At 34.2% G+C, this 27,920-nt stretch overlaps 3 protein-coding genes and 2 pseudogenes across 8 annotated transcripts; 2 read left to right on the forward strand and 3 right to left on the reverse strand.

Moving 5' to 3' along the window:
- The first annotated feature begins 259 nt into the window (after positions 1-259).
- LOC140958511 (polypyrimidine tract-binding protein homolog 2-like) lies at positions 260-5,007 on the forward strand. 6 transcript variants are annotated; one of them, XM_073415972.1, is made up of 12 exons: positions 888-965; positions 1,050-1,112; positions 1,183-1,259; positions 1,399-1,459; positions 2,291-2,353; positions 2,464-2,537; positions 3,159-3,251; positions 3,454-3,511; positions 3,816-3,917; positions 4,009-4,090; positions 4,267-4,379; positions 4,492-5,007. In XM_073415972.1, the coding sequence occupies exons 3-12, from the start codon at positions 1,225-1,227 to the stop codon at positions 4,822-4,824; spliced, it is 1,014 nt and encodes a 337-aa protein (XP_073272073.1). In that variant the 5' UTR covers positions 888-965; positions 1,050-1,112; positions 1,183-1,224; the 3' UTR covers positions 4,825-5,007. The 6 variants fall into 6 exon arrangements, with proteins under 6 accessions (XP_073272071.1, XP_073272073.1, XP_073272075.1 ...); XM_073415974.1 differs by having other exon boundaries at positions 1,402-1,459; XM_073415970.1 differs by lacking the exon at positions 1,399-1,459 and adding an exon at positions 260-430 and having other exon boundaries at positions 762-965; positions 1,050-1,259.
- A 78-nt stretch (positions 5,008-5,085) lies between these two features.
- Positions 5,086-8,253, reverse strand: LOC140959425 (pentatricopeptide repeat-containing protein At3g49170, chloroplastic-like; annotated as a pseudogene).
- Positions 8,254-11,068: 2,815 nt separating this feature from the next.
- LOC140958537 (putative RING-H2 finger protein ATL21B) lies at positions 11,069-14,007 on the reverse strand. Its single transcript, XM_073416022.1, has 2 exons — positions 13,263-14,007; positions 11,069-11,747 (listed from the first exon to the last, which is right to left on the reverse strand). The coding sequence occupies exons 1-2, from the start codon at positions 13,939-13,941 to the stop codon at positions 11,305-11,307; spliced, it is 1,122 nt and encodes a 373-aa protein (XP_073272123.1). The 5' UTR covers positions 13,942-14,007; the 3' UTR covers positions 11,069-11,304.
- Positions 14,008-18,371: 4,364 nt separating this feature from the next.
- Positions 18,372-20,155, forward strand: LOC140959426 (GDSL esterase/lipase At4g10955-like; annotated as a pseudogene).
- Positions 20,156-21,010: 855 nt separating this feature from the next.
- LOC140958891 (probable pectinesterase/pectinesterase inhibitor 61) lies at positions 21,011-24,107 on the reverse strand. Its single transcript, XM_073416479.1, has 3 exons — positions 22,963-24,107; positions 21,993-22,129; positions 21,011-21,867 (listed from the first exon to the last, which is right to left on the reverse strand). Exons 1-3 carry the CDS (start codon positions 23,898-23,900, stop codon positions 21,170-21,172), a joined length of 1,773 nt encoding a protein of 590 aa, XP_073272580.1. The 5' UTR covers positions 23,901-24,107; the 3' UTR covers positions 21,011-21,169.
- Between the last annotated feature and the right edge of the window lie 3,813 nt (positions 24,108-27,920).

Below are 27,920 nucleotides of genomic sequence, written 5' to 3' on the forward strand. Positions count from 1 at the left end.
TTCTTAAAAAAAAGGGGAAAATAACATTAAAAAAAACTAAAGGTACTTTTTCGGCAGCGGCGGCGGCGGCGGCGGCGGCGGCGGCCGCAATGATAGCGAGAAGTGCTACAAATGTGAGCAAAGGAATTAATCGATACTCACTGGAAGCCGAGACGAAGACGGATAACGAATTACGTGTTAGATTATTGGGTTAAAAGAAAATGCATTGCCCATACTTGGTCCAGGACCATATAAATGTCCAGCCCAACATAGTATGCATGCTGCTATCGCTTTAATGGTTGGGCCGAACTGGGCAGGGATTCGAGCCTACCCAGCCCATTTGAGAAAAGGTTTTCTAAAAGTTAAAAAAGAGTCAAATATCAATTTGGCTGTACGAATCTTCTGCATTTCTCCAAAATTCCCCTGCAATCCCATTTCAGTATCTGCGCCGGTAGTTGTTTTTATTTACTACTGTGAACATGAATTGTTTGTTTGTGTGTTTTGAATCATAATCTGAGTAACATGGCGATTAATTGATTGAGAAACATCTGGTTTTCCTGATTGTCGGTTACGTGTGCGTGATTCAATTGAAAAAGCCAGCTTCTTCGGCGTTTTTGTTTTCTGTTTTCCGGGAAATAGTCTCAATAAGAAATTGAAAAATTGAGTGCGGTCTTGCTAAATCGTAGTTGATTTTGAGTTTTAGTGCATTTCTTTTGTGTTTTTTATTTTGTATATTTTTGAGAATTGGTGACGAAGATTTAATCCAATTTTTCTTTTTTCAGTCTTGGTTGTGGTGTGGAATGGCATCTAATTCCAGCCAGCCGCAATTCCGCTACACCCAACCCCCATCCAAGGTTCTCCATTTACGAAACTTACCATGGGAATGTATCGAAGAGGAACTGATTGAATTCGGTAAACCGTTTGGTGATGTTGTCAATACAAAGTGTAATGTGGGGGCCAATCGGAACCAAGCTTTTATTGAGTTTGTAAGTGTATACTCTAGTGTTTGATTGTAATTTTATGTGACTTTTCGTGGTTATAGATTATTTGGTGTCCTTTTTATTTTATAGGCGGAACCAAATCAAGCTATTGCTATGATGTCTTACTATGCATCCTCACCAGAGCCCGCTCAGGTACGAGGGAAAACTGTTTACTTACAGTATTCCAACAGGCAAGAAATAGTGAACAATAAAACTGCAGCAGATGCTGCTGGAAATGTTCTCTTGGTGACAATTGAGGGGACTGATGCTCGTCTTGTTAGCATTGATGTCATGCATTTGGTAAGAATTCATGCATATCCCTCGCAAACTCAGAACCTGATAAGTTGAAAAAGTAGGATGCTCTCTATAATTTTGTGTGCGGAAATTGTAGTATGTCACTTTTTTAAGACTTCATTTGACAAAAATGTGAATGAATCAGCAGGCACGTGTCAAGGATAAATCTTCAATGGCAGCTTATTGCATCGGGAGAAATAGGGAATGTGTGTTTGTCTTCTTTCTCCTTTGCTTAACACTGGCTCTCTCTTCTTTTCTCCTCTTCATCACCCTAGCTTCTTAGAGCCTTGAATGACTTAACATCCTTTTTATTTCCGGGGTTCCTTTTCCTAGATCTTGCACTTGTGTACTTTAAGTGATTTTAATTCTTTTAATATCACAATATCTACAATTTTGAATTTCTCGATTTCCATTGAACTAGTTGGACTGTTTTTAAATACATGAGGAGATTCTTTAATTAGTTTGAATGCTGTATTTACAATGTTCAGGCGGCATAATTTCTGAAATTTTCCAATTTTGGGAAGCAACTCGGGTACGCGAGGAGTATTCGATATCTAATTTGAAACTTGATGAATTTATTGAAATATTTTGCGAAAGAAGTTAACTTTTAGAAGTAATTTTTTGAATTAGTTCTGGACTAAATAATCACGCCTTCCCTTACCGTGTTCTTAATTTTGATCATATCACGGTTCTTAATTTTGATAATATCAGGGTTTTCTCGTAAAGTTTTTGAGAATGTTGCATTAGTCAATCAGATTCTCTCTTGACACCAGAATGTTTTCTTTCTGTGCTGTGTTTTTAATCATCATCATCATATCAGGATTTTTTCACCCTTGTAAATTTTGTCGTTAAATGATTTAGCAGTGCCCGATTGGTTTTTGATGCTGGCTTACTGTATCTCTCATATTTCAAAAGTAGCACTTTCCCGCAACTTATGTTTATAATTGTTTTGTTGGTTATAATGATCATAGTTGATTTAGGTTTCTGTCTTAGGCAAAAAAAGTTGCAACCATTATTGATAAATAATCTGATTTCAGGTGTTTTCAGCATTTGGATTTGTGCACAAGATAACTACATTTGAGAAGACTGCTGGTTTTCAGGTGTGTATTTTCGGTGAATTTTTAGTTAGGATTAAATGATTAATAAAGCATCAACCGATAATACTGGTATCTCTGACATGCAACCACCTTATATGTTCCTTCATTATCAGGCTTTGGTGCAATTTTCTGATTCAGAGACTGCCTCTTCTGCTAAGGATTCCCTTGATGGAAGAAGCATTCCAAGGTGAAATGGGTTTTATATTTTGGCTTCGGATGTAACCCGACTGTTATGGATCATATGTGTGTAGATGGGGTGCTCATATGTTGGGGCTGGACATCTGTCAGCAGCTTTATTAAGAATCTGCTAATGGGGTACATGCATGCTACTTACCCGGCCTTACCTCTCTTTTATTTTTTATTCAAGTCACTGTTACCTTTTTGGGAACCGCTCTGGTTGAACTTCCCTACTTATGCCCATCAGCCGGGGCCTGTTCTATGCTGGATAGATTCTGTTGTAACTAGGGATTTGCGATATAATTTTTAGTTGTGCTAGGGGAATGGAGCTGATTGGTAAAACTTTGTTTGTAACATATTCGACTTATTGTTCAACTCCTGGACAGTCACAGGGTTAATATGCTAAGTATCTTGTTTAAACTTTATATTTATGCCTCATTTATCAGTGTGATGTGATGGTACTTTCATCAGCATAGAAATATTTGGTAAATAATCTGTGTTAATATTCTCACTATAAGTTCCTTGACTTGAAGATTTGTGATGCTTCTATTCTCAGTCACAATTTGTGGTTGATACATTTCTTCTACATATTAATACGCCTTTTTTGCTTCTTCACTCTGGTGTGTGCCAGGTATTTGATACCAGAGCTGGGACCGTGTTCCCTTAGGATTACATATTCTGCTCATACTGATTTGAGTGTAAAATTCCAGAGTCATCGTAGTAGGTAATAATTGGCTGTGAGTTTTTTGTCAGCTATTATTTATGTGATATAGATTGGATGCATAATATTGAACTTTTCTACTCTGTAAAGTCGAGCTTGAAATTTTTGCCTTCATGGGTTTCTTTTGATTTTTTTTTGTCAGGGGGGTTTCTTTTGATGTTTTTTAACACTTGAATAATTGTTTTATCTTATGTCATTCATATAGGGACTATACTAATCCTCTACTGCCCATCGCTCCTTCGGCCATAGATGCAAGTGGTCAGGTAAATATTTTAAGTTGAAAAGTAGAGATGGTAGATTTTGAATTGAGTTAATTCAATCGTTGGTTTTTCATTTCTTTTCTTGGTTAATTATGCAAACATTCAAAATACGTCTTCACCCAGATGACGAAATGCAAAGCAATCCATTTAATTGTGCAAGCATTTTGTTAACTTTAATTACCTCTCTAAATTTTAAATTGTTTTATTTGCAATTGTGCTTCAGCATTCTATTTACCAGTGACTCTCTCTTTTGCTTGTAAATCACTCTTGCTGTCATAATCTGATAGCATAAAGCTACTTCTTGCAGAGTATAGGGATTGATGGAAAAAAACTGGAGGCAGAGAGCAATGTTCTTCTCGCCTCAATTGAAAACATGCAGTATGCAGTCACCTTGGATGTTATGCACCAGGTAAGCAGCTTTATACTTGAGTAGCTTTTAGACACTTTTTTGGCATTCAGTTGTTGACCTTTTTCTTCTGTAAATCGCATTCCATGGACAGGTCTTCTCTGCTTTCGGGCCTGTCCTTAAGATAGCCATGTTTGATAAAAATGGTGGTCTTCAGGCTTTGATACAATATCCTGGTAAGATAAGTTTTCATAGCTTACATTGCAATTTCCTTTTATCTTCTTTTATTCAAATAATTTTTTAGAAGGAAGGGAAACAAAATATCAATTCCAGAATGAGAATCACATCCTTCTAAAAAAGTGAGAATCACATAGACAAGAGGCAGAACAATCTCTAACCAGTGGGCTTGCAGATGTTCAGACAGCTGTTGTTGCAAAGGAAGCCTTGGAAGGACACTGCATATATGATGGAGGATTCTGCAAGCTTCATCTCTCCTATTCCCGACACGTTGATCTCAGCATAAAGGTGAGAGAGGACTCCTAGTTTTCCTGATTGATAACATAAGCTGCCGGGTTGTTTTTGTTTCTTCAAAAACGGCACCCTTGGTGTTATGCATGAGCTTATAACTTGTTTTCAGGTCAACAATGACAGGAGCAGAGACTACACCATCCCCAGTACTCCAGTCTTGAACGCTCAACATTCTATCTTGCAACAGCAACCATACTCGGTAGGAGGCCCAGGCCCTCATGTTTACAGTGAACCACAGTATGCTTCAGCGCCAGTTCATGCAGTGCCTCATCATTCAGCTGGTTGGAACCCTACGATGCCTCAATCCATGCCCATGCAGATGCATAATTATCCTTATGCCCCTCCTACAAGTTCTCCGGCGTGGAGCCATGGGATGATTTCACCCCATGGCCAGAATAGTTTACCACGGTCGTCCCCAATGCCCCCTTATCATCATCAATAGCACAATCCATCTGGTGTGAAGGAGTGATGATGCTGGTCTGGTGTATTAACATTTTTCTTTCAATAGTACACGAAAGTACTTCATTGAGCTGTGAAACTCATCTTTTCCTTCGAGACTTTGTTTCATGTTGGACAGATTCTGGCTGTGTTTATGCCATGTTTTATAGGCTTGAAAACTTTAGTTTTTTGCTCTTCATTTTGTACACAATATATTAACAAATCTTTAAGTTTTCACTTCCCATGTTAACAAATCTTGAAGTTTTCACTTCCCGTACCCCTTTCTATGTTGAGAAAAAAATTGCTCCTTCAGTTCCTCCTCTACCTCATGAAGGACAAAATCGGTGTCTGGGACATATCCCATCTCCTTAATCCTTTGTACGAACTGATCCAATTCTTCCTGTATTTGCTTAGCTTGGGGGTGTTTGGTATCCCCACATAAAATATATGCACCTTTTTAGCTATTTCAATCCAACTACAACTGCCTCCTTGACTAAACTTTGTACTTCCATACTTTTTCTTATTTTTGCTACATTTGCCCATTTACCACTTGATCCGTCAAGTCAGATAATAGGACTCATGCTGCTGGGTCGTTTGGTTCTTGTTCAAAACTCGCCTTGGCTGCATGGTTGCCAAGTTCTGTGTTACCACGAACACGACTGGCACCCAGCAATGAGCTCTAGACAAGAGCATCAGCCCTAAAAGGCATTGATTCGATGCATTGCTTTGTCTAAAATCCCGTTCTTCCTAATGCATCAACCATACATGCATAGTGTTCCATCCTTGGTTTTATCCCTACTTCTTTGTACTTCGAGTGAAAATGTCTCCACGCCTCGTCTATCAACCCTGCATGGCTGCACGCAGAGAGAACAACTACATATGTGATCTCATTAGGTTTCACCCTAAAATCAAGTATTTCCTTGAATAATTCCAGAACCCTGTCGGCAAAATCATGCTTTGCGAAGCTTGTGATTATCGATGTCCAAGATAACACATTTCTTCGATCCCCCATTCTTCGAAAACCTGATTCGCCGCCTCAATGTTGCCACACCAGGCATACATAGAGAACGACAAATTACAAACATGTTGATTGTATGCCAAACCAGCTTTCAGCACCCCACACATAGCGTTGTATGAAACCAAATTCTTGCAGTCGTCAAGAAACTAGTAAACGTAAAAACATCGCCACATGTACCAGAAAATTTAGTTTGATTATTGTGATGCCCGGGGTCGAAGAGGGCGGGGAGTGATCGCCAGTGCAGTTGAGGAAGACTTAAAAGATTAGATAGGTACTATTCATATGAAGAAGGTGGATCTTTTTTTCGTGAGCTCATCACATAAGAACTCCAAAATTAAGCGTGCTTGACTTGGGACAATTATGGGGTGGGTGATCCACTGGGAAATTTCCTAGGCTGCGTGTAGATGAAAACATAAACACGCTGAAAAGACTCATCTTGGTACAGTGAAACCAGTCGTCAAATATGAGACGTTACAATTATAAAGTTCAAAAGCCTCGTTAGATTCCAGATTCCTTGAATACCCATCAATCATAGTGTTATATGAAACCAAATTCTTTTCAAATAATAATTCAAACCCTTTTGTGCAAAGTCCATTCTATCATTCTTAGCGTACATGCTAATGATAGAGTTGCCTACACAGTTGTCCGATGAAAGAACTGTTGAAAAAGATAGCCAAATTAAATAACTTTTGGTAAAGCGAAACGTTGATCCTTTTCTCTTTTAACAATATTTTCGGATCAAAATATGTTCACAAAGAAAAAACGACACAATGACTTTTACGTGGAAAACTCAAATTAACGAAAAACCATGAGATCAATGTCCACCAAAAGAAATCTCCACTATATAAATAATGTGTGCAAATCATTCCTACAACAATAGTAAATAACAATAACTCTCCCCATAACGATTCAGGGGCATCAAGAACTTCAAGAATAATAATTCTTGAATAATACACTCAATCTCATTTTTGAAGTGAAACTCACACAACTCTAATCGCAATAGAAAATTCTTTTTGATGTGGAAGATCGGACAATGCCGTAACTACAGAGCATACTAAAATTTAACTAAATAATTAGGTTAAACAACACTCAATTGCTTGTTTATTGCTTGTCTTGGGATGTATTGAATCAATGCAAATTATATGAAAAATTTGGGGTTGGTGAAGGGTGAAATGGTAATGTGAATGATGTGAAACTGTGAATGATTTTCAAGGTTGGCTAGCCTAACTTGCTTTGAAAAATTGGTTTGAACTCAAAGATGAGGTTTGAGTGTCAACAAGACCAAACTTTACCATATGATCATATATCTGTTCACCCAAATTTGGATCCAAAAGATTCCCGCAAGCCTTTGGAAGAGCAGCAAAGTTAAGTGATTTGGTTTAATTATGCCTTCTGTCAACATTTTATGATATAATTTTATGGCCTCCATGCCACATTCTCCACTTTGCACATACCCAGTGATGATAGAAGTCCAAGACATAAACATCACGTTCCAGCATTCTATCAAAAGCTTTTCGCTAATTGTCCATTGAATTATGCACAGCACTCTTTGCATACATTTCTACCAAACTGCACCCCACAGAAACAACCAACGAAAGGCAATTCTTGATAAAGCAAGAACGCAACTGCTGCCCGAAAAATAACAACAAATTCGCTACAAGCAGATAATGAACTGCTAAATGTGAAGCGGTCTGGGATATACCTTCCCAAAACCATATCCAAAAACATCTCGATGGCATCTTTAGGAGAACCCATATGTGCACTTATCGTAATCATCAAAGTCCAGGACACGGAGTTCTTCTTAGGCATTTAATCGAACATCTTCTTAGCTAACCCCAAATCACCAAATCCCTTGGTGAACAAATCAATTAACACGCACCCAATACACACATCAGACTCAAAATATCTCGTCTTTATAAAAACGAAAAATTACCAATCCCATCCACATGTACTCTCTATTTGAGCACGCATGCATTGCTGCAGAGAAGCAAAACTGAGCAGGGTACTCACCAAATTGCACAATTTCAACGAACTTCAGAACTGTTACATAATTCGAACGGCTGTGCGCGTAACAAGGTATCATCGCGCTCCACGAAACCAAGTCCCTCATCTCACCCATGGACTCAAATATCTCCTCCGCCGTCTTCCAATCACCGCATTTAGAATAAAGACTGAGGAGGGAGTTGAGGAAAAATGAGTCAGCTTGAGCCCCGAGACCAATATTCTGGAGTGGACGAGTTGACCCAAACAGAAGTTCCGAGTCCGAATGCAGGACTTGAGGAGAATGGAGTAGGTGGTAACGTCAGGGGTGAGATTAGCTCGAGACATGAGATCAAGGGTTGAAATTGCTTCATCGACATGGCCAACCTCTGCTTGGCGAATCAACCGATCCTTGTAAGTCTCGAAAGTTAAATATCAGTAGGTCGCGCATAGGTGACCTTTTTGTGGGAACGAATCTTGGGTGAGAGCGAGACAGTGGAGGAGACAGAAAAAATTTGTCACTCTTTTTTTATTCTCGAATATAGAGACATGTTTGTTATACGTATATATACAGTATTATCAGCAATGGGTTCATATTCTTCCTCGGACCGGTCATTTCCATTAACATCATCCCAAAACTATAAACATCAGCCAACATTCATGTAGAACATTTCGGGAGCCATGTAACCTATCGTCCCTCTAGCTACTGATAAGTTTATCACGCTATCCGCACCAATCGAATAGGGTTTTGCAATCCTGAAATCCGAAATTTTTGGGTTGAAATTTTCATCGAGAATGATGTCGAAATGCAGGATCTGCATGTCAAACATTTTTCCATATCTGCTCAATCCCACAAGCCACTCCAAGGGCAATGTCAAAACATTTTTCCATATCCTAGCAAGATAGAGATTCTCCCATTTTCAAAAATAAATTCAAGATTAAGTTAAAAAGACGCTACTCGCATCCAAAACCAAGTTCTGAGAGTGGCATTTCCCTCCAAGCTTTAAAATCCGTGGCTTTTCACACACTTATCACAAAGAACACGAAACCAAGAAAGCTCAAACCCGCCATCGTAATTAATACCATTCAAGGAAAAACCATCAATCGCCCCTTCGAACTGAGCCATGAGCTATCATATTAACTGCACAAGACTCCTCTAAATCTGATACAAGAATCATATTCCCAATCATAACCTAACTATAAACATCTGAAAATTTCAAGAAAATGTTTTCCCGTTGCCGCAGAAAGGAGCTTTCACATACTTCAAAGATTTTTTAGGAGCCAAACGCTAGAGGAATGTTCCAAACTAAGAATTGGTCGATAATGATCGAGGGAAAATAATCATAATCAGACATGATGATAAATTATCCCGATTCAGGCCAGGATCGACTAGCCTCATCGAGAAATTACTGTAGCTGATCTCTTGAACGTAAAATTCTCTTGAAAATAGTAAATAGAAAATTTTCAGTTTTTCTAAATCTTTCTAAGGGAAATTGGACTTCACTCCCCAGCCGCCATTTTTTTTTGTGTTCAGTCCCTGGATATTTTTTTAGTACCACATTTCCACATGAAGTGTACCACATTTCCACATGAAGTGTACCACAATTTGTATGACATAGTACCACAATTTTGTGGGTAGGGAGTGAACCCAAATAAATGTTTTGATTGGGGATTTTTCACCAACTTCCCCATGTTTCTACCAGTCACTTTTTTTTAAAAAAAAAAAAAAAAAATAGAATTTCATTTCCTTTTTGCTTGTTTTATTTATTTCAGTTTTTTTCTTATTGTTTTAACAATTCCATATTTCTATTATTTCAATAATTTTGACTAAAATTATTTTTTTACATTTTCATATAATTTATAACTTTTTGCGCATATTTTATCAAGTGTTTAAATATTATTAGTTTCATTTTTTTTTAATTTTATTATCATCTTCATTAATTATTCATGAATATATTTTACCACTTTAATTATTAGATATGTTATTACTTATTTTTTTTTATTTATTTAAAATTAATCGTATATGGGAAAAAAAAATATGACAATGCTTATTAATGTTCTTTTCAATCGACAATTTATCTATGATATATTCCCTTGATAACTTACACTAATTGTGTATTGTCATCAATATTTTTTTAATGACAATAGAACCTGCAACCTCTATATTTCAATTTGGGAGATTGGGAGAAGAAAAACAACCAGTTAAACAGACGACACATAAATATATAGAAGTTCATTTTTTGGGAAAGGGATCACCAAAAATCATAAACAAGAGTGGGAGAGTAGAAAAAAGAAAGGCGTGAGAGAAATAGGAGATAGGCTATAAAGAAAAACCAAAGTCTGTAAATTCTTTCCTTCGATATATTCTGCAAACTCATTTGATCTTGATTAATAAAGAAGGTACTGCTCTCCCGTTTTTTGAAAATCATATACGATCGAACCACTTAAATTTCTGTGTTATTTAGTAAAGAGCTAGAGTTAGTTTTAGATTTGGTAAGATGGTCCAGGTTCATTGGTTATAGTCTTGGACGTTGGTTTGCTCTGGTTCATTAAATTAAAGTTGCAATTTCAGATTCTTGTATTTTATATATATATATCGTGTAACAATTGTAACATAAAATAAATAGTTAAATTACATCGTATATAATTATTTACTTCAATTTAATAATGTTTGAGATAATTTATTGATTAAAAATGAAATAAGAGGTATAAGGGAATGATAAAAACAAAATAAAAGTAACAATAACGTTGAAATGTATTATATCAGATAATGTGACGAATGATTGATTTTATTTTGAGAGAAACATTTTTTTTGGGGGTACTAACAAACTTTGTCTACTGTATATTGAAAGTACTATTGATCATAAACGGACATGAAATAAATTATAGTGTGTGTATCACATGTTAGTGTTGTGCTCTGGTATTGTCAATACCAGTACACAACATGCAGCAGAAATCGATTAGAATAAACTTTGTCTAATGTATATAAGTTTGGCATAGTCTTATTTCTCATGTTTATTGGATAAATTTAAACGATGATGCAATATGACTACCTTGACACCATTATTATTATTATATATAATATATATATTATTCAAAAAAATTTATTTTCTCAATTTAGACTAGAAAGTCCACGAGAAAATGCGATTTTGGGTGGCAAGTAGGTGGTCCAAACATGATCGCTATCAGTGACTGTTCTTTGTAAGTCAAGAAAGTTTGTTTGGCCACCAGAAAATAGATATTTCAATTAAAAAAAACACGCTTAATTGTCACCAGAACGCGTTTTTCGGGCTCCAATCTCGAAATTTTTCTAGGATATACATAAATTTTCAATTCAAAGAAAAAGAGAAGAAAATATTTGGGTAATAAAAAAAAAAAAGCAAAATTAAGAGTTGTTAAATTTCGTGTCCACCCGACGGACTTCAAATTTAATTTTCTTCACAAAAACTTCAAATTACAAACAAGAAGAAAAAAAACAAAAAATCCTCAAGAATCTTGAATATCTATGGACGTGCATTTGGAATTGGGAGAATTCCTGCAAACGGGGCACGAAGCTTTTAACCTCAGCCATTGATCTACACAATCTGCATGAAAGGAATGCTGACACTCTGGTATACTTCTCAGTGTGTCCTTAGGCTTGTACTCGGATAAGCAAATTGAGCAAATGCTGTCGTTGGGGTTAGGCAAACGTCGGCTCTCCCCTAAGATCGTTTTAGGGTATGATTGAATGGTCGAACTGTCAAGCCCACCCGTGGTGATTAGAATTTGTGGCGCTACAGCAGCAGAGCTGGCAGAGTCTACAATCGGCAGGTGCCGCCTGGTGAAGCGCTTCACCTTGCTGCAAAGGCAGCACAGAAATCCCACTAGGAAAAGGAGTGCAGGCACGCCGGCCCCAGCAATTATAGCGTAACGCGCACCTCTTGGAAGTCCTGGGAAAATTATATTTGTAAATCAATTAGGTTCTGATCATAAGCCAGCTGTTTCGAGGCTCCGAAAATTAATATTTAACTCTTTTGGTATTCACATCTTCTTGTTTACAGATCTATATTTGAACTAATTAACGTAAATAAGAAGTTATTCAAGCATCTAATTCTTGATTTTCCTGAGGTAAAGGTAAAGCTAAACAATATCTGGCCAAGGCGTTGAAAATAAGAAAGCTCCATTCAAACCAAAAGAAATGCAACCATTTTCACATCATAAATTCTTGACTTCCTATTATTATTTCTTAAAAAAAAAATCTATCCACTGTGAGAGAGAGAGAGAGAGAGAGAGACAACACGGACAATCCGGTATATTTATTAGAAAATAATTTGCAAATCAATATCAGCAGAGAACAAGTGCTTCTTTTTTACATCAAGTCCCCGCTTTATACGGCTAATTAATTAAATGAAGTTCTCATCTCCTATGTTGACTCGGCCAAATTAATCTCAAATATAATAGTCATTACGTTGGTTTATCATATTAATTTAGATTAATCAGTCATTTAAATTCACGATAAAAAATATACTATGTTGATTGAGCANTGTATTTTGTGAGAGTATCACATGTCTATATTTGTTAGAAGATTGAGACATACTTAACATGAAAATTAATATTTTGAAATAAAAAGTAATAAAAAGAAGAAAAGAAACCATATATGAAATATTAAATCTATATTTTATTTATTTACACATTAATTATGTTGCGGGTTGTGAAATTCCAATATTGTTCTTTGTAATAAATTACTTAATTGTTGACCAAGTCTACAGCTTGTTAGCGTGTCGATTTTGATTACCAACAATGTGTAGAGTTCGAGTTTATTTTTTTATATAACTTGAATTCATTTATTCTCTATCTATACTTTAATAGTTAATTTTACATATTTTGGAGAATCATGTATAAATTTGCGGTATTTGAAGAAAATAATTATCCCTAGCCCGCTCCACCCAGCCACAATTTGGGCTATAAATACAAATAATTAATAAGTAAGAATTTTTTGAAATACCCATAAAAGGAATATAGAAGAATAAAATAACGTTAATTTTAATTTAATATATTTTTTCCCTGAAATTTATGTTGAATTTAATATCGAGTAAACTTAAACAAAAAAGCTGACCCGAATAAATAACACCTTGACTTTGTGGTTCGTGGGGTGCAATAATTACAGGCACACCGCCGTTTTATAGTCATTAATTGTGCTTCTCACCTGTTTTTTGATCTTATTATAAATTCACTGCTTTTAATATATATTTACTTACGATTTTTAACTGAAAGTTATGTTCATAATATGTCTTAGATTACCTTTGGTTCTTTCTTAATTTTTTTGAATTTTTTCAAATAATTGTATTTTTTAAATTTTAATGTCTAATATTTTTTTAAATAAGAAGTTTTTTTTTATAATTTTTTATTTTTTTAATAAACAAACTTTTATATATGAAGGAAAAATGTTAAGGTAAATAAGTTACCGCGGCGAGAAACATGACTGCATTCAGTATCCGAACTGGAGTTGGTCTTCAGCCCACACCGTCCACCTCTGGACTCGCACCGCCAGCACTGCGGGGTGCCCCAACTGAGCAAGATATCTTCACTAAGATCCGACGTCGCCACTGGTTCAGAAAACGTCCACTGAACCGGTACAGCCACCGAAGATATCAGGTTGCACCTTGATGCCAAGAATGAAATAGTTCTCACAGAAGACGAGGCGAAAACCGTGTAACTCTGACCGCTCAAACATCCAATAGGGTTGAGCTTATACTTGGTGTAATCGAACGTGCAATTAAAGAAGGCGAAATTCTGATAGAAATAGCCAGAAAACGGCGACCCGGAAAGGTTCAATGTAAGGAGGCGTTTGGGGAGGCAGCTGTCGGGATCGTTGAGCCATATGTGTTGCATTTGGTAGTCTATACCTTGGACTGTGAATTGGCCTGAGTTTGGGAGCTCGAGAACTGTTTGATTTGATACGTCGCATGAAAGATTGAAGCCAGGGTAGCCGCATGATTTGTGTTGAAGGTTTTGGAGCTGGAACGGGAACCGGATCATGGGTTCTCCGATACGGCAGGAGGAATCAGAACAGAGTTGAGCAAATGAATATTCGACGAATAGAAATTTGAAGAGAAAGAAGAGGAGGGCTTTGGTGGCGTCCATGGGAGCTGGTAGAAGCTAGCTTTTCAACTCGTAAATACAGAGAAAACGGGGCTATGTATCACTACCAATTTAAAATATAATGTTCAATAAATATATAGATAGTCATTCTTCATCATCCCATATTTAATATCAAATAATTTTAAATATATTTTCAAACTATTAAAATAAGAGTAGGTATATTGTCATATACTCACGAAGAGATATATTGATTTGATCCATATTTACGATGAAAATAATAATTTTGAAAAAAATAATATTATTTAATGAATCGGGTTAGGCCAAAGACTCGTTTTATAAAATTGAGAAATGAAACCGTCTCATAATAGTTTTTTTAAAACAAATATACTTAATTATTTTTAAATAATATTAAAATAACTATTCTAAAATAGAGTAGGTCTCTTGTGAGACGGTCTCACGAATCTTTATTAGTGAGACGGGTCAACCATACCGAATTCACAATAAAAAGTAATACTCTGAGCATAAAAAATAATATTTTTTCATGGATGACCAAATAAGAGATCCGTATCACAAAATACAACACGTGAGACCGTCTCACACAAATTTTTGCCTCTAAAATATAAGGTCTAAAAGTCTAAAACAAACAAACAAAAGAGTTATTACGACCACCCTAGCTCTTCATCCTGCCCCTTTTGACCGACATGAAGGCGAAATTAATAGGCTTCTTTTGATTATTTAGCAACGATTAATAGCGCATAACTTTAAGTTAAGAGATAGGACGAAGATATTAAAAGAAAATTAATTTTTATTTATATATGTCTATTAATTTTTATTTTTAAAAATAAGGGATTAAAAATGGAGTCACTAATAGTTTATATGTTGAATATGGTTAATAGGAGTCATTATTAATGTTCATTTTTATATATAAAAAATAGATTTATTAATAGGTTCATTTATATTAAAAAATATATAAATTCTGAATCACTTCAATATTATTTAAATGTTATTTAGATTTATTTTGATATATAGTAGATTTGAAGTCGACTAATAATCCAAGTAGTGCAACAAGTATTATTTTAATGGTTATTACATCCTGCTAAGTACAAGTTTTTATTTGGAAATCATAGTATATGCTTTTTTGTTTTAGTAAGTTTTTGTGATACGGTCTCACATATTTTTATCTATAAGACGAGTCAACTCTACCCATATTCACAATAATAAGTAATATTTTTAATATAAAAAATAATAATTTTCACGAGTGATTTAAATAAAATATTTGTCTCAAACAATCGTTTCACATAAATATTTATGTTCTTGTTTTCTTTTTATTTTTGTTTTCTTGTCATTTATTTTTTAATCTACAAGTACAAATTTAAAATTATGAAATTTAGCTATTGACATAATGACTTGAAACCAAGTCAAACGCATCTCTTAACAGTTTTTAAAATTAACATACTGTACACGGTCATTCAGAGCTTTTAACGGTTTAATTAATTTAATTAAGGTAAAATAATAATTTTAATTCAGTATGTTTTGATATTTGATATTTTTAGTCATATATTTTAATAATCAATTTTAGTCTTTTTCATCTAAATTGTGTAATTAAATAACTCATATAATGTTGAATTTTTATAACTACGCGGTTAAAAAAATCTCCAGTAACATACACGCGTGTTTAACAACATAATTATAAAAAATAACAACGAAATTAATCTTTTAATTACATGAGTTTGATGAAAATAGACTAAAATTGATACCAATTTATCTTCAATCGCGATCTTTTGGCTCAACTTTATCCAAGTTTTGCCGATATAGCTACAAGATTATAATTGATTAAACAAAAAATACATAATTAAAAATATCACATTTCAATACATATATTACTGAAATCGACATTTTACCTTGGTAAGTTACCAATGATAGCGGCAAACAAGATTTTGGTTTTTGGAAAATTACAATCACGTGCAGTGTACCATTTTTAGAAATACAAGCAGGTATATTATTTAAAAGCCGGGAAAAAAAAATCATTATCTACTTGAATTTAATAAATTTTGTTTTAAGAAAATTATTACTAAGTTGTAAAATAATTTAATTGTTATAAATAAATTTGTAGAAAATATTATTTTCACAGTTGAGTTTATACTTTAGAACTTTAGAGTTGATGAATTAGATATAAATTTTATATTTAGTCCAGGAATTACGCTATATGAAGTCTAATATAGATTATTTGGTTTAGAAGCTGCCAAAACGGGTCATGTAAGTTGGGTCGTCATGTCTCGTCATATAAAATATTATGGGTGAACTGAGTTAACAATTTCCCGATACGCAAAATAGCAGCAAGTTAGCTCTAAGAGTACGAGTTAGTCAAACTACTTGTGACCAACTCGGTTAAAACTCGACTCAAGCTCGAGTTGAGTCTGAGTAGCTCAAATTTTATTTCGAGTTGAGTTTTGAGCTTTTTGAACTCTAGTAGCTCGATATATATACGAGTCATGGTCGAGCTTTGAGTAATTAATCGATCAAGCTCGAGTATACAAAATTTAAATCAAATCAAACTCAAATAATATGATACTCGAGATCGACTCGTTATTTGCAGCTCTAATTAGTTCTTCTTACTAGCCCATTATGATATTTTTTCTCACAATTTTATCATCTTAGGTGCCATAAATATTTTGTTTCGAAAAACAATTTGAACAGTAAATTTAAAATTTAATCGAATCTGTCCCATTTATGTTGAAAAAAATATCAAAACATCGACGACCAAATGCAGAAGAGCAATAAATGCTTATCCCTTCTTAGATAAACTAGTGAATCTCAACATCAAACTTAATTAATTAATTCCAAAATATCTATCACAAATCTACTCTAAGTTACAAAAAGAAAAAAAAATCAATAATTTGATAATACAATATGTGAGTAATAATATCTGAAATCTCAATGGAAAGGGACCATAAATGGCCTTAATTCTAGGGACGGCAACAGGTCTCGATTGGGGTGAGTTTGGCCAAACCAAGACTCGCCTCACCTTCTTTCAGATCTGCTCCGTGACCGTGACCGGTTCAATCCGGGTTGGACCTTTTAGAACTTTCGATAATAAATAATTTTATATTTATTCAATAAAAAATTTAAAAATTAAAAAATCATTAAATTTATATGTCCAACTTCATATAAATAATATTCAGGACAAAAAAATATTATTACAAGTTAAAATATATCGACTTGTATTCACTTGATAAAAAATTGTAATTATATATTTTCATATTAAACATATAATAATAAAATAAAATAAGTTCAATCAAAAAAATTTATAAACTAAAATTATAGATAAAGTGTTAATTATTTAGTCTAAAAAAATATAATTGTATAATTAATAATATATATATATATACACACACACACACACATATATTTTAAATATACATGCATATTTTGACGATACATGTTTGAGTTTGACTAAACTCGAGACCCACTTGTAAACCCGCTAAGCCGGGTGACGAGCCAGATTTAAATATTTAATACGAGCAAGTTTAAACTCGATTTATTGGCATCCTACTTAATTAGTTCCAATCAGAAAGTGTCAAATCTGCCTCCTAATTAATTCGTTCTACTCAGGAAGTCTCAAATCGGCCTCCTAATTGCTTTACGCAATTTACTTATTTTATTTAACGGGCTTTAATAGCTTATGGTTTTGGAAACCCATAATTGTACTATTAATTAGCTTATGGAAGAAATATTACACAAAATTGATTTCAAGATAACTAAAAGACCATAAACTTTAAATTCAAATTTTCATATTTTATATAGTGTTTCATGTTAATTATGATGAATTTCATGTTCACCCAATAAATGAGACAATTGAAATTCATTCTAATTTGTGTAAATAAGTAAATTATTGTTTTTAGATTTCATCTATCGTTTTATTGTTAACAATAAAAATATAATCGAAGTTTATGAATTTCAAATCCATCTTTCCAGATGGAACATTAAGTTGACATTTTATTTTCGTGCCAACTTGTATTGTAATAAACTAATATCCTCGATCATTTTTACCTTCTCTCTGCATTTGCACACACATTATTAACTGTTGGAAAGCAGAAAACCCTCGTACCTTGTGGAGGTGTTCTCTGGATTTAAGGTAATTTAGTGTATAATCTGATCAAATGCTATTTCATTTCATGGATTTTTTCATGTCTTTCTTGTTCTCAATTTATTTTGTGGGTTTTTTTTTTTTTGGGAAAAGTCGACGCATGCACTATGGATGAACTTATAAATTTATATTCTACGTCTATTTCTTGTTACTTGCTTTGATTTTCTTTTTATTTTAGACTGCCAGTGAGAAAATAATTCTGAATGCTTCATTAGATTTCCTGCTCATATCAAAGAATCGCCCTTCAATGCAAAACGAAAGGCATTCGCACTCGGAAACTACAAATTAGGGTTTCATGTAATCGTACGATGGGTGAATGAAATTAATGAGCGCATTCAGTGAGCCAAAAGGGTACGTAGTTCCCCAGCTTCCTTACGACAAACTACAAATATTTTTCGAGGATTTATTTTATCCAAACACTGTAAAAGCTTAGCACTAGAACAATATTTATAAACGGCTAACATTGATTTTTAGGCAAAGAGGCTTAAACATATCATTCAGATAAATTTTTTTTTATTTTATCTTATATTTTTTAACATGACATTGTAGTTTTGGTCATATATGTAATCAAATTTCAGTTTTAATCATTATATTTCAATATCTAGCAATTTTAATAATTTTCTATAAGGAGTGATAATGTGACATTGCACATGTCAGCGCAACGTCACCAGATTGTGTCACATCAGAAAAATACTAAAATTATAAAAATATTTAAAAAAACAAAGATAACATAACAAAACAGAAATTTGACAATTTAGAATAATTTACAGATAAACAAATATATATGACCAAAAGTCTAAATTTTCTAATAATTTTTTTAAAACTCATAAATGTGACTGAAACCCACGACTCGTCTTAAAAAAATCATTGATCCATTAATAGACTGTTTAATATTTATATGTGTAAAATAAGGAAATAGTTATTTAAGTTAACTTTCACACCAATATTTGTCAAATTTAAACAGCAATAACTCATACAATATGAGATTCATTGCATCAGGCTTGGTTCAAGGAGTGTACCAACTCGAAGGTGACCAGCATCACAACCGGCAAGGCCCTCAAGCCCTCGCCCCGCCGGCAGCCATGGTGGGAATTCTTCAATTTCAAACTAATCCAGTCCTCGTGGACGATCATGACGTCTCCTAATTTGGCGCCATTTTCGAGTTCAATCTCCACATCCTTCTACTCCTCTCAATTCTTTATTCCAGAGGCCGCCTCCACCCTATGCAATCGCCTTCCGGCACCATCAAGAAAGCCATCAACAGGGCACAAGATTTCAAGCTCAACGTCCACTGCGTACTCAATAATCTTGAAAAGAGCACAAGGGGTTTCACAGCGGGTCCGAAGCAGTTCGAGAGGTGGCCAGCAGGGTGGGCTCAGGGAACATCTGGTTGGCGGGACATTTGTTAAGAGCATCTATTGCGCTCACCATTGGAAGGGAAATGGCGAGAACTGATGGTGATCATGTAGAAACTTATATTTTCAATCCTTCGTTCATGTTCCCTCCGATCGACCGGATAAAAACGACAAGAAGAGGCTCGGGTTGAGGTTCGCAAACAGTGTCCTCACTGCAGGGCTAGCTATGGCTGTTAAGGAAGAAAAAAGGCCACAGAAAGTGACGAGTTTACCATGTTGTCGTCTTGGGTGCACGCAGTTCTTATTTATCAACCCGAAGGATTTAATTTGCAGCTAGTACGTTGGGTATTTCGGGCACAGGGAGAAGATGGAGTCGATTGGGGCAGGAAGAATTGGGAGAATAGCCACGCAGCATTCTATTTGGAGTGTCGTGCCGGTGGCTAGAGGGGAGGTTTGCCGTTTGTGGCGCAGTGCATCTGATTCCTTCGGCATATTTGAGCATCAATTGCAGCCCTTGTAGTAGTTTCAGCGAAGCCCATGGGATTCATCAATGGTGGAAGCCAGATTTGGAGTTCAAGCACAAATTTTACCAATACAAGTGAATGCTTGATCGATTATCGTCATTATTTTTAAAATGTTGAACAAGATTGGTGTTCGAAAATCTTGTTTCATTGCTCAATTTGGATATTAATTCTTCGGTAGCCTTGGAAATTAAGAGGCACGTAATTGTGAGTATTGTCTTGCCTTCATTATAACAATAGTTGTATTATTTGAACAAAATTTATGTAAACATCGATAGTTACATATAGATAGTTACATAGTAAGTGTTAGATGTCTTCTTCAGTTGGTTAAATTATTGAGAGTTGTATATATGTATCTGATATCAAAGCTTAGCTCACTGTTATATGTTGGACTACCATATGGACCACCTTATAATGTCATGTAAACTTTACGTTCCAATTGTTTATTTTTTAGCTTGATGGGAATGTGTTTGATGTCATACATCAATAGAAAAATTCTTTTCTTCAGCTAGTTTTTTAGATTGAGTTAGTTAGACATTCATATATATAAACCTAAATATCCTCTAAATTAATACTAATTATCACCTAAACTTTTAAACATACATTTAGATGCATACGAAGTCATTTTTAACAGGTTTTACTAACAAGATTCTTATTCTCACTCGCATTATCAATTCGATCCAAACTTCCAGTTAGAAAATGCTCTTTAGTTCAGTCCTATGGGTGTAACTCCATTTAAACTCAAATGAAAGGGGGGAAATCATTAATTGTGATTAGGGGCAAGAATGTACGGTGAAAAATTTAAAGTCAAACTTCATTAATGGAAGATTTCCTTTAATCATTCACAACTGTGATCAGTCTAATAATTGTTCAAAGAATTTAAAAGCCACCGACAATATGGGAATATTTCCTTTATTTTAAGCAATTAAACCCACCGACGGAAGAGAATTTCTTTGCCATTTAGCAATTCTAGATTAGTTTTTCGAGTACAATTCGATTTCATTTTATAAATTAATCACGTCCTATTCAAACAAATGATTTCTATTTGTGTTTGGGTATCAAATAATATCTAATCAGTAGTCCACCAATGAGTCCAAAACTCTTGAAAGCTAGTAAAACATTTACAATTCCCTTTAACACATACATAAACGTATATTTATTACTACATATTAAATCAAGAAAATCATATCAAGAATTAATTTCAACACAATCCCTTATTAGCTTCATGTGTGTGTTAGTAAAATAATTCAATTTGAAAGGCCCGACAAGAATGCGACCCCGGTCGAGGGCAACCAAGACGACCCATGAATAAACCGTGCCACCGTGAACCTGCTGGCCTCCTCCGTTGACTTAATGACACGATAACCTGGCCATTTTACGCGCTGCCCTAACGAGCTACCGAGACCATAATTCATATACTCGCCATAGTACAATGTGTCTAGTGCAAATGTTGCATTCCACTCTAACCAACCTTTAGGGTGAATGTGATCTCCCATATTGGAAAGCATGTACACCGTTCTCGAATATAACTTCCATGGTCGTCCTAAATATGTTGGATAGGCATCCTTTTCTTTCTCAAGATCGGGTTCCGCCACGAGGTTGCAGGCATGGATCGAAATGCCAGTGTTCTGGTTAGGATCCTTGCGATTCTGTGCGGTGATTGTATTCTTTTGAAGTGACATTGGCTTACGGGCATGAATGGTACAGCTTTGGATAACGGCTGCAGCGTTACCGAATATGAAGTCTACGGTGCCATAAATGTCGCATTCACGGTAAAATTGCCTCTGGGAGTGAATGTATAGGGTGTCTTGATATCCAATGATGTTGCATCGGAAAATCACTGCGTGATCGGCTCCGATACGGAGCGCTACGGCTTGGTGCTTGCTCGGTCCTGCCCAGTTTTCAAATGTTATGTCCCTGGCAATGAAACCAGCTCCAGTTGCCGCTGTATATGCAAATTAACATACATACAATTANTATAGCAAAGTGGAAATAGCAATAATAATCGTGGAGAAGAGTAAAACTGTGATCAAATCAAAAGTGCAAAAAGGTGGAGAAAAAGGAATTTACCGAAAGATGCGGTGTGGAATGTAGTGATGTTGTCAAATATGTTTTTCCCACCCGAAATGACCGTCTTGCCCTTCCCATCTCCGATTAACATCACATTCTTCTTCTTCCTCCCCACCTTCAACTTGTCCTCTTCATACCTAACAACGAATAATAATTACACTTGGTAAACCACAAAATCACCCTTACACTTTTCATTATTTCATCATTTACCCCATCATTATTCGAAAGTATTGATAGAATGACAATTATTTCACTATGAGAGAGTATATATTATGGTTAATGGACATATTATGTGTTTTGTTTTTAAAAATAGTCATTTCACGTGTCTTGAAATGTGGAATATGTCTATTTTCTTAACAAAAATTACATTGACCATTTTAAAAACATTTTCGCAAAGCATATTATTTGTTCTATCAAACGGTGGAGAGAGCATCGATCTGATAATATGCATCACACCACCGTTGGATTAATTGTATATTATATACGGTGATAGAACATGATCCAACGACTCTGCAATAGATTCTTATTCCATTGGGAGAACTTATTAAGGAGCAACCAACATCATCATTTCCATAGTTAAACTTAATAGTCAACATTCAATTATCATAAAATGAAACTATGACTCATTGACATGAATTGTTGAACAAATAATGTATACGTGATAGGGACAAATAAAGTCAATGTAATTACTATTAAAAGTAATTAAAAAGCAAGCAAGCTTTCTAAAAATCAATAAATATTCTACTGAGTAGGCAAATCTACGTAGCCAGGAAAAAACCTTTAAATCATGGAAATTTTTGTTTTTATGTATATTTTACATTTGGGGTCCTCTTGTAATATTTTTTAGATTTCTGTAAATCATGAATTTCCTTTTAGAATGTGTTCAAAAAGAACTTTAACATATTAATAGTGTTTTAGCAGAAGAAGAGGTTTAATTCCAAGGATGTTTGATCTATGAACGTGAACTTACTTTCCTGCCCTCACATAGATTATAGTTCGACGATTGCTGTGCTCCGGTACCTTCTTGATCGCCTCCGCGATAGTCTTGTACGTTCCGTTCCCATCATGCGATACGATTATATCGGCATTAATAGCCGTCACCGGCATGTCTAACATCATTCGATCTTTCCGGGACAACCACGACGGAAAATGCTCGTGTTTTTCCACGCTGCTCAATAATCGCCGCCGGCGATTTTGTATTGGGATTCCGGAGAAATCGTCGTTATCTCCATTGGCAGCGTAAATCGCGAGTGAATTACTCACGAGTTCAGATAAATCCTTCAACCGATCCGACATTTGATTCTTCAAGTCTCCTGTGAGTTGCTCGAATCCTTCATTGCAGGTGTCATGATTTGTCAGCGAGGCGCTGATCCAGGTTAAGACGTCCTGAGTCGACGCGGCGGCGGCGTCTCCCACGCCAGGTAAGACGGAGACTAGTGAACGCGTGAGGAGGTCCAATGAATCGTCCAGGAGTTCGAGGCAGTCCTCGTAGGCTGATCTCTCGTAAGAACCCATGGGGAGGTTAGTGAATCCGGACGCGTGATACAGAGCGCGGCCCACTCGCTGTAGAGTCATGTTAACGGAAATGTGAACTAAGTCTTTTTCGGAGGCGGCGGGTGCGCCGGGGAAATCTAGGAGGGAATCCAAACAAAGAGACTGGTACAAAGTTTTGCTGCAGGTTCTTGACATAGCTTGGGAGGGATGCCGCCGACGGAGCTTTTCGGCCGTTGCTGTGTTTCGGAGTCTCACCACCAGCGCAGCGCAGATGGCGGACGCTACCATGAGAGTGGCGGCGAGGATCAGCAGAAGCTTGAGTTTGGATTTTTTTGGTTTCAAGGTGGGTTCGTTGTTCAGGCTCGGGGCAGAGGAGCCTTTTGGCTCGGTGGGTCCGAGCCTTCCATACTCCATCGGCTTGATCAGCTAAGTGATGTAGAGAGGGAAGAAAGAGACTTTGGTGTGCCAGTCGAAGCTGTGGCTTTTATAAGTAAGCGATTGGACACATTTTTTGAGGTTGATTTATACCGGTCGAAGCTGTGGCTTTTACAAGAGAGTATGCCGGGGGAGGTGTTCCAGTCGAAATAAAACTCAAAGGCAAGCGATTCTATGCACAAAATTTAAATTTTACAAAGAAATTTGCATGATTGTATACTTTATTTGGTCGAGTTAATTAGTTCTTCCTAATTTGATAAAACCACCATAAGTTGTCTTTAAAAAAATTATGAAATCCCCTAACAATTAAATTTTGTTAAACGAATAATTTATCCAATCCGATACCTAATAGATCGAATGTGAGGCGTCCACTAGATACCACCTCACGTTGCTTGTGGCTTTGGCAACTCAATCTCCTTGGATAAAAAGAAAAATGTTTCAAGACAAAAAAGCTTTACAAAATCTTGAAATTTATTAATAATAAATATTTAATATTTTTCATGGGTTATGTCTTAGGAGATTGAGACTAAAGATTTTGGCAATTTTAATTTCTACAATTCATATGGAAGAATTTATTTTATCACCATAGCTTTTAAAAGGTCTTTTTTTCTATGTTTCGATTCAATAATTTTACCTTCTTCGTGTATGTCGGCTATTTAGTACATATATATCCCCTTCTACATATGTAAAACAATAAATTTAAACACACCCAATATGAATAATATTTTAAAACAAAATGAAAAAATAATTTACCTATAAATTAAATCACACCCTCCATATATATTTTATTATTTTTAATAAAATTATATATCATCACGATATCATATGCACATGGACGAGTCACGTACTTTATAATTTTTTATTTAATATTGAGTTCCATTTTCTTCGAATTGGTGGTTTGGTGTGAGGTCGACGTCCGGGGATTAGCTGGCTTCTGCTAGGAGAAAATTCCCTCTTGCGAAGGACCGACCGGTTTCATTTCTTAATTAGATCCAAGTATATAAATTGCGGAATTAAATAAGTTCTGCCATTGATGTTTGTCTTGGAGCTATGGTAATCCACCAAAATATTTAATCTCATAATTTTTTTTTTTATCATATTCAAAATTTTCTCAAGCCACTCCATATTTTACTTAGAAAAAAAATCTAGACAAAACTTCCCTTTTAAATCGAATAACTCTTCTAAATTGAAAATAATTTAATGTTAATTGTTTAGTATTATTCGATCAAATTAAAAATAATAATAACACATTGTACCTATTTACATCTTTTAATTTACTAATAATTATAACGTGTGCATGATGTGAATGACATGTGTATAACCGACCACGTGTAGCCCACCTTAACTCACCCGATCGATATACATGAATGCCACGGTGATCCACTAGCATGCATGTAGCCTCACACTCTAAAATAATTAAGACATGCAAATTTTTTCCATCGTCCTATTTTTGTCTAAACCATAAAGTTTTGAACCTCAAATTAAAGCATGTGGAAAATACCAAATTTACTCTCCTAGTTCATTATTCCTCAATCCTCTATTGCATTAAATGGACACCTAAAAAATGTAAATATTCCATTTGAGAAAGTAGTTAAAAGCAAACAAAAGGGAATCATAAGCTCGTGTTATATTCAAAAGCACGAGAATCTACATAAAAGTGAGTGCCCTCTTTCTACATTTATACAACGATAATAGGGAAGTTGAGTCTCTATTATATCCGGAGTAACATTATTTTGTATATGTTTTAATACAACATATCACGTATTTTTATTTTGAATTTAGATGAACTATTGTATTAAATTAAATATAGGGGGAGTGTTATTTAATTAAACTAGAAGACAAAATTAACTTCATAATTGAGAATTCCAAAACAAGAGAAACTCAATGGTTTTAAAAACTACATTTTAAATTAATTTCAACAAGAGATGGAAACCGAGGCAGATGCTTTTGCAACTTTAGAATAATAATAATTAAAAAAAAAAAAAAAAAAAGAGCACGAATTTATTACTTTGGATGGTTCCATCTCCTTTAAGTTGTTCTCAAGGGTAGAATAAGGCGTAAAGGGGTTCGAAAGAGTCGCAAATATATATGTTTGCATGGATAGATGAACTTTTTACATTGTGAAGATTTAAAGTTAAATTGAGAGCACCATTATTGTATCTTTCCTAGTAGTACACTTGCAAAAAGTTGCTCATTTCGAACTTCTTTAATTAGATATATATAGTAACACATTCAATAGTTTAATTAAATTATAGTATGTTAAAAAAAATTATGTTGGTATTAATTTTAAAAACGTTTGAAGTATTTAAAAATTGTGTCTCGTCGGAGATGCGATTGAAGTTTGAGTTGTTGAAAATAATCAAGTTTCATATTCATCTGATGCATGTCATATTGCATTCTTCTTCTGATTTTCCCCTATTTTTGGAGATGAATATCATTTAGACTTGCAATAAATTTAAAATACACTATTGATAATATTTTAGAAAATACCTAATTTCTTTTTTGAATGTTATTTGATAATAAAGATTTCTAAAACAATAATCTATAAAACTATACAAAAGAAGAAAAAGTAAAATCTAACGTACATATAAATATATCACTTCAATTGTGAATTTCCTTATATGTCCTTGTTCATTTAAGTTGGCCAATTAAATTATTAGGTTATCTTAAGGGTTTTTTTGTAATTTATTTTCCATCTTAAATGAATTTGGACATTAATACACATTCCTCTTTATTTCTTAAATTTTATGCCAAAAAAATTATTTTTTACATTTTCTTGTTCATTTAAGTTAGCAAATTAAATTAATATGTCTTTTTAAGGGTTTTTTTGTGATTCATTGTCCATCTTAGATAGATTTGGACATTAATTCACATTCTTCTTTATTTTCTAACTTTTATGTAAAAAAAATTATTTATTTACATTTCTTAGTCAATTTTTGTGATTCATTGTCCATCTTAGATATATTTGGACATTAATACACATTCTTCTTTTTTTCTTCTTCTAAATTTTAAACTAAATTTATGATATAATCTTTAAAAAAATTTAATCAATGTAATCCTTATAATAAATATGAATTATATTGATAGTTTATTATCATTTGTTATATATTATAATTTTACATATAAAATTTTTTAACCGAATATTACATATTATTTTATTTATATATGTTTTTTACTATATATATTTATTTGAGTGGCATTATGTTAAAATTTTATTTCTCTTAAATTATTAATCATCAATATTAATTTATAAATGATTGATTCTGATATAAAATTAATTATCTATAATATGTATTCTAAAAAAACATAGAAATTAAATAAAATTCGCAATGTGTTAAAAGTTAGCAAAAGCAAAAGTGATATTTACCTTAATAACAAGTTTAATGATTTTATTTTAACATTATTATGATAATTTAGTAAATTAAGAGAATTTTATTTGAGTTTGTCTATGTGTACTCCATTTAAGTACATTTTAGTTTTGATTTTGGTAAAATTCACTATTATGTTAATTTTATTTTTATTGTTTTTTCATTTTGAATGATATTTGAATGAAAAATATTTTTGCTGATTTATCATTTAAGAGCGTTGTATTATGTCGCGGATTGAAAAATGTCATATAAATAAGTGAATATATATGATTTATTGTCACATCCCTCACGACATAAGATTGAAAGATCCAAACCTTCTTCTTCGGAGCGGAAACGAACGTGGCCAAAACATATAATGTATTTTTATGTATTATGTTTTGATATATTTAGATTGATAAATACTTATAAACATGATGTTATTCAAACGACTTTAAACATTATCTAATTCTCATGATTATATTTTTCTTTATTAGTCACCTACGTGCATCGCACGTGTACATTCTTAGTGAATATGAAATAAATGAAGTCCATTGAAAAGGTAAATTTTTGTTAAAATATGAATATTTATCTTTAACTTGTTTATGCTTATGGGTCCTTTCTCAGAGGTTGCTTGTTTCAAAGCCACAACCCA

This window comes from Primulina huaijiensis, chromosome 15 (genome assembly GCF_012295235.1).
Source record: "Primulina huaijiensis isolate GDHJ02 chromosome 15, ASM1229523v2, whole genome shotgun sequence".
Classification (NCBI taxonomy): domain Eukaryota; kingdom Viridiplantae; phylum Streptophyta; class Magnoliopsida; order Lamiales; family Gesneriaceae; genus Primulina; species Primulina huaijiensis.

What these genes read in the sequence shown, in the direction of transcription:
- LOC140958511 (XM_073415970.1), top strand. Translation starts at nt 275, where the DNA reads ATGGTTGGGCCGAACTGGGCAGGGATTCGAGCCTACCCAGCCCATTTG. An exon ending in CCATTTCAGTATCTGCGCCG is followed by an intron (nt 431 to 761) that starts GTAGTTGTTTTT and finishes TTCTTTTTTCAG; the next exon opens with TCTTGGTTGTGGTGTGGAAT. An exon ending in GCATTGATGTCATGCATTTG is followed by an intron (nt 1,260 to 2,290) that starts GTAAGAATTCAT and finishes ATCTGATTTCAG; the next exon opens with GTGTTTTCAGCATTTGGATT.
- LOC140958537 (XM_073416022.1), bottom strand. Translation starts at nt 13,941, where the DNA reads ATGGACGCCACCAAAGCCCTCCTCTTCTTTCTCTTCAAATTTCTATTC. An exon ending in CAGTCATGTTTCTCGCCGCG is followed by an intron (nt 11,748 to 13,262) that starts GTAACTTATTTA and finishes TAATTTTCCCAG; the next exon opens with GACTTCCAAGAGGTGCGCGT.
- LOC140958891 (XM_073416479.1), bottom strand. Translation starts at nt 23,900, where the DNA reads ATGGAGTATGGAAGGCTCGGACCCACCGAGCCAAAAGGCTCCTCTGCC. An exon ending in ATCTATGTGAGGGCAGGAAA is followed by an intron (nt 22,130 to 22,962) that starts GTAAGTTCACGT and finishes ATTCGTTGTTAG; the next exon opens with GTATGAAGAGGACAAGTTGA. An exon ending in ATTCCACACCGCATCTTTCG is followed by an intron (nt 21,868 to 21,992) that starts GTAAATTCCTTT and finishes TTGCATATACAG; the next exon opens with CGGCAACTGGAGCTGGTTTC.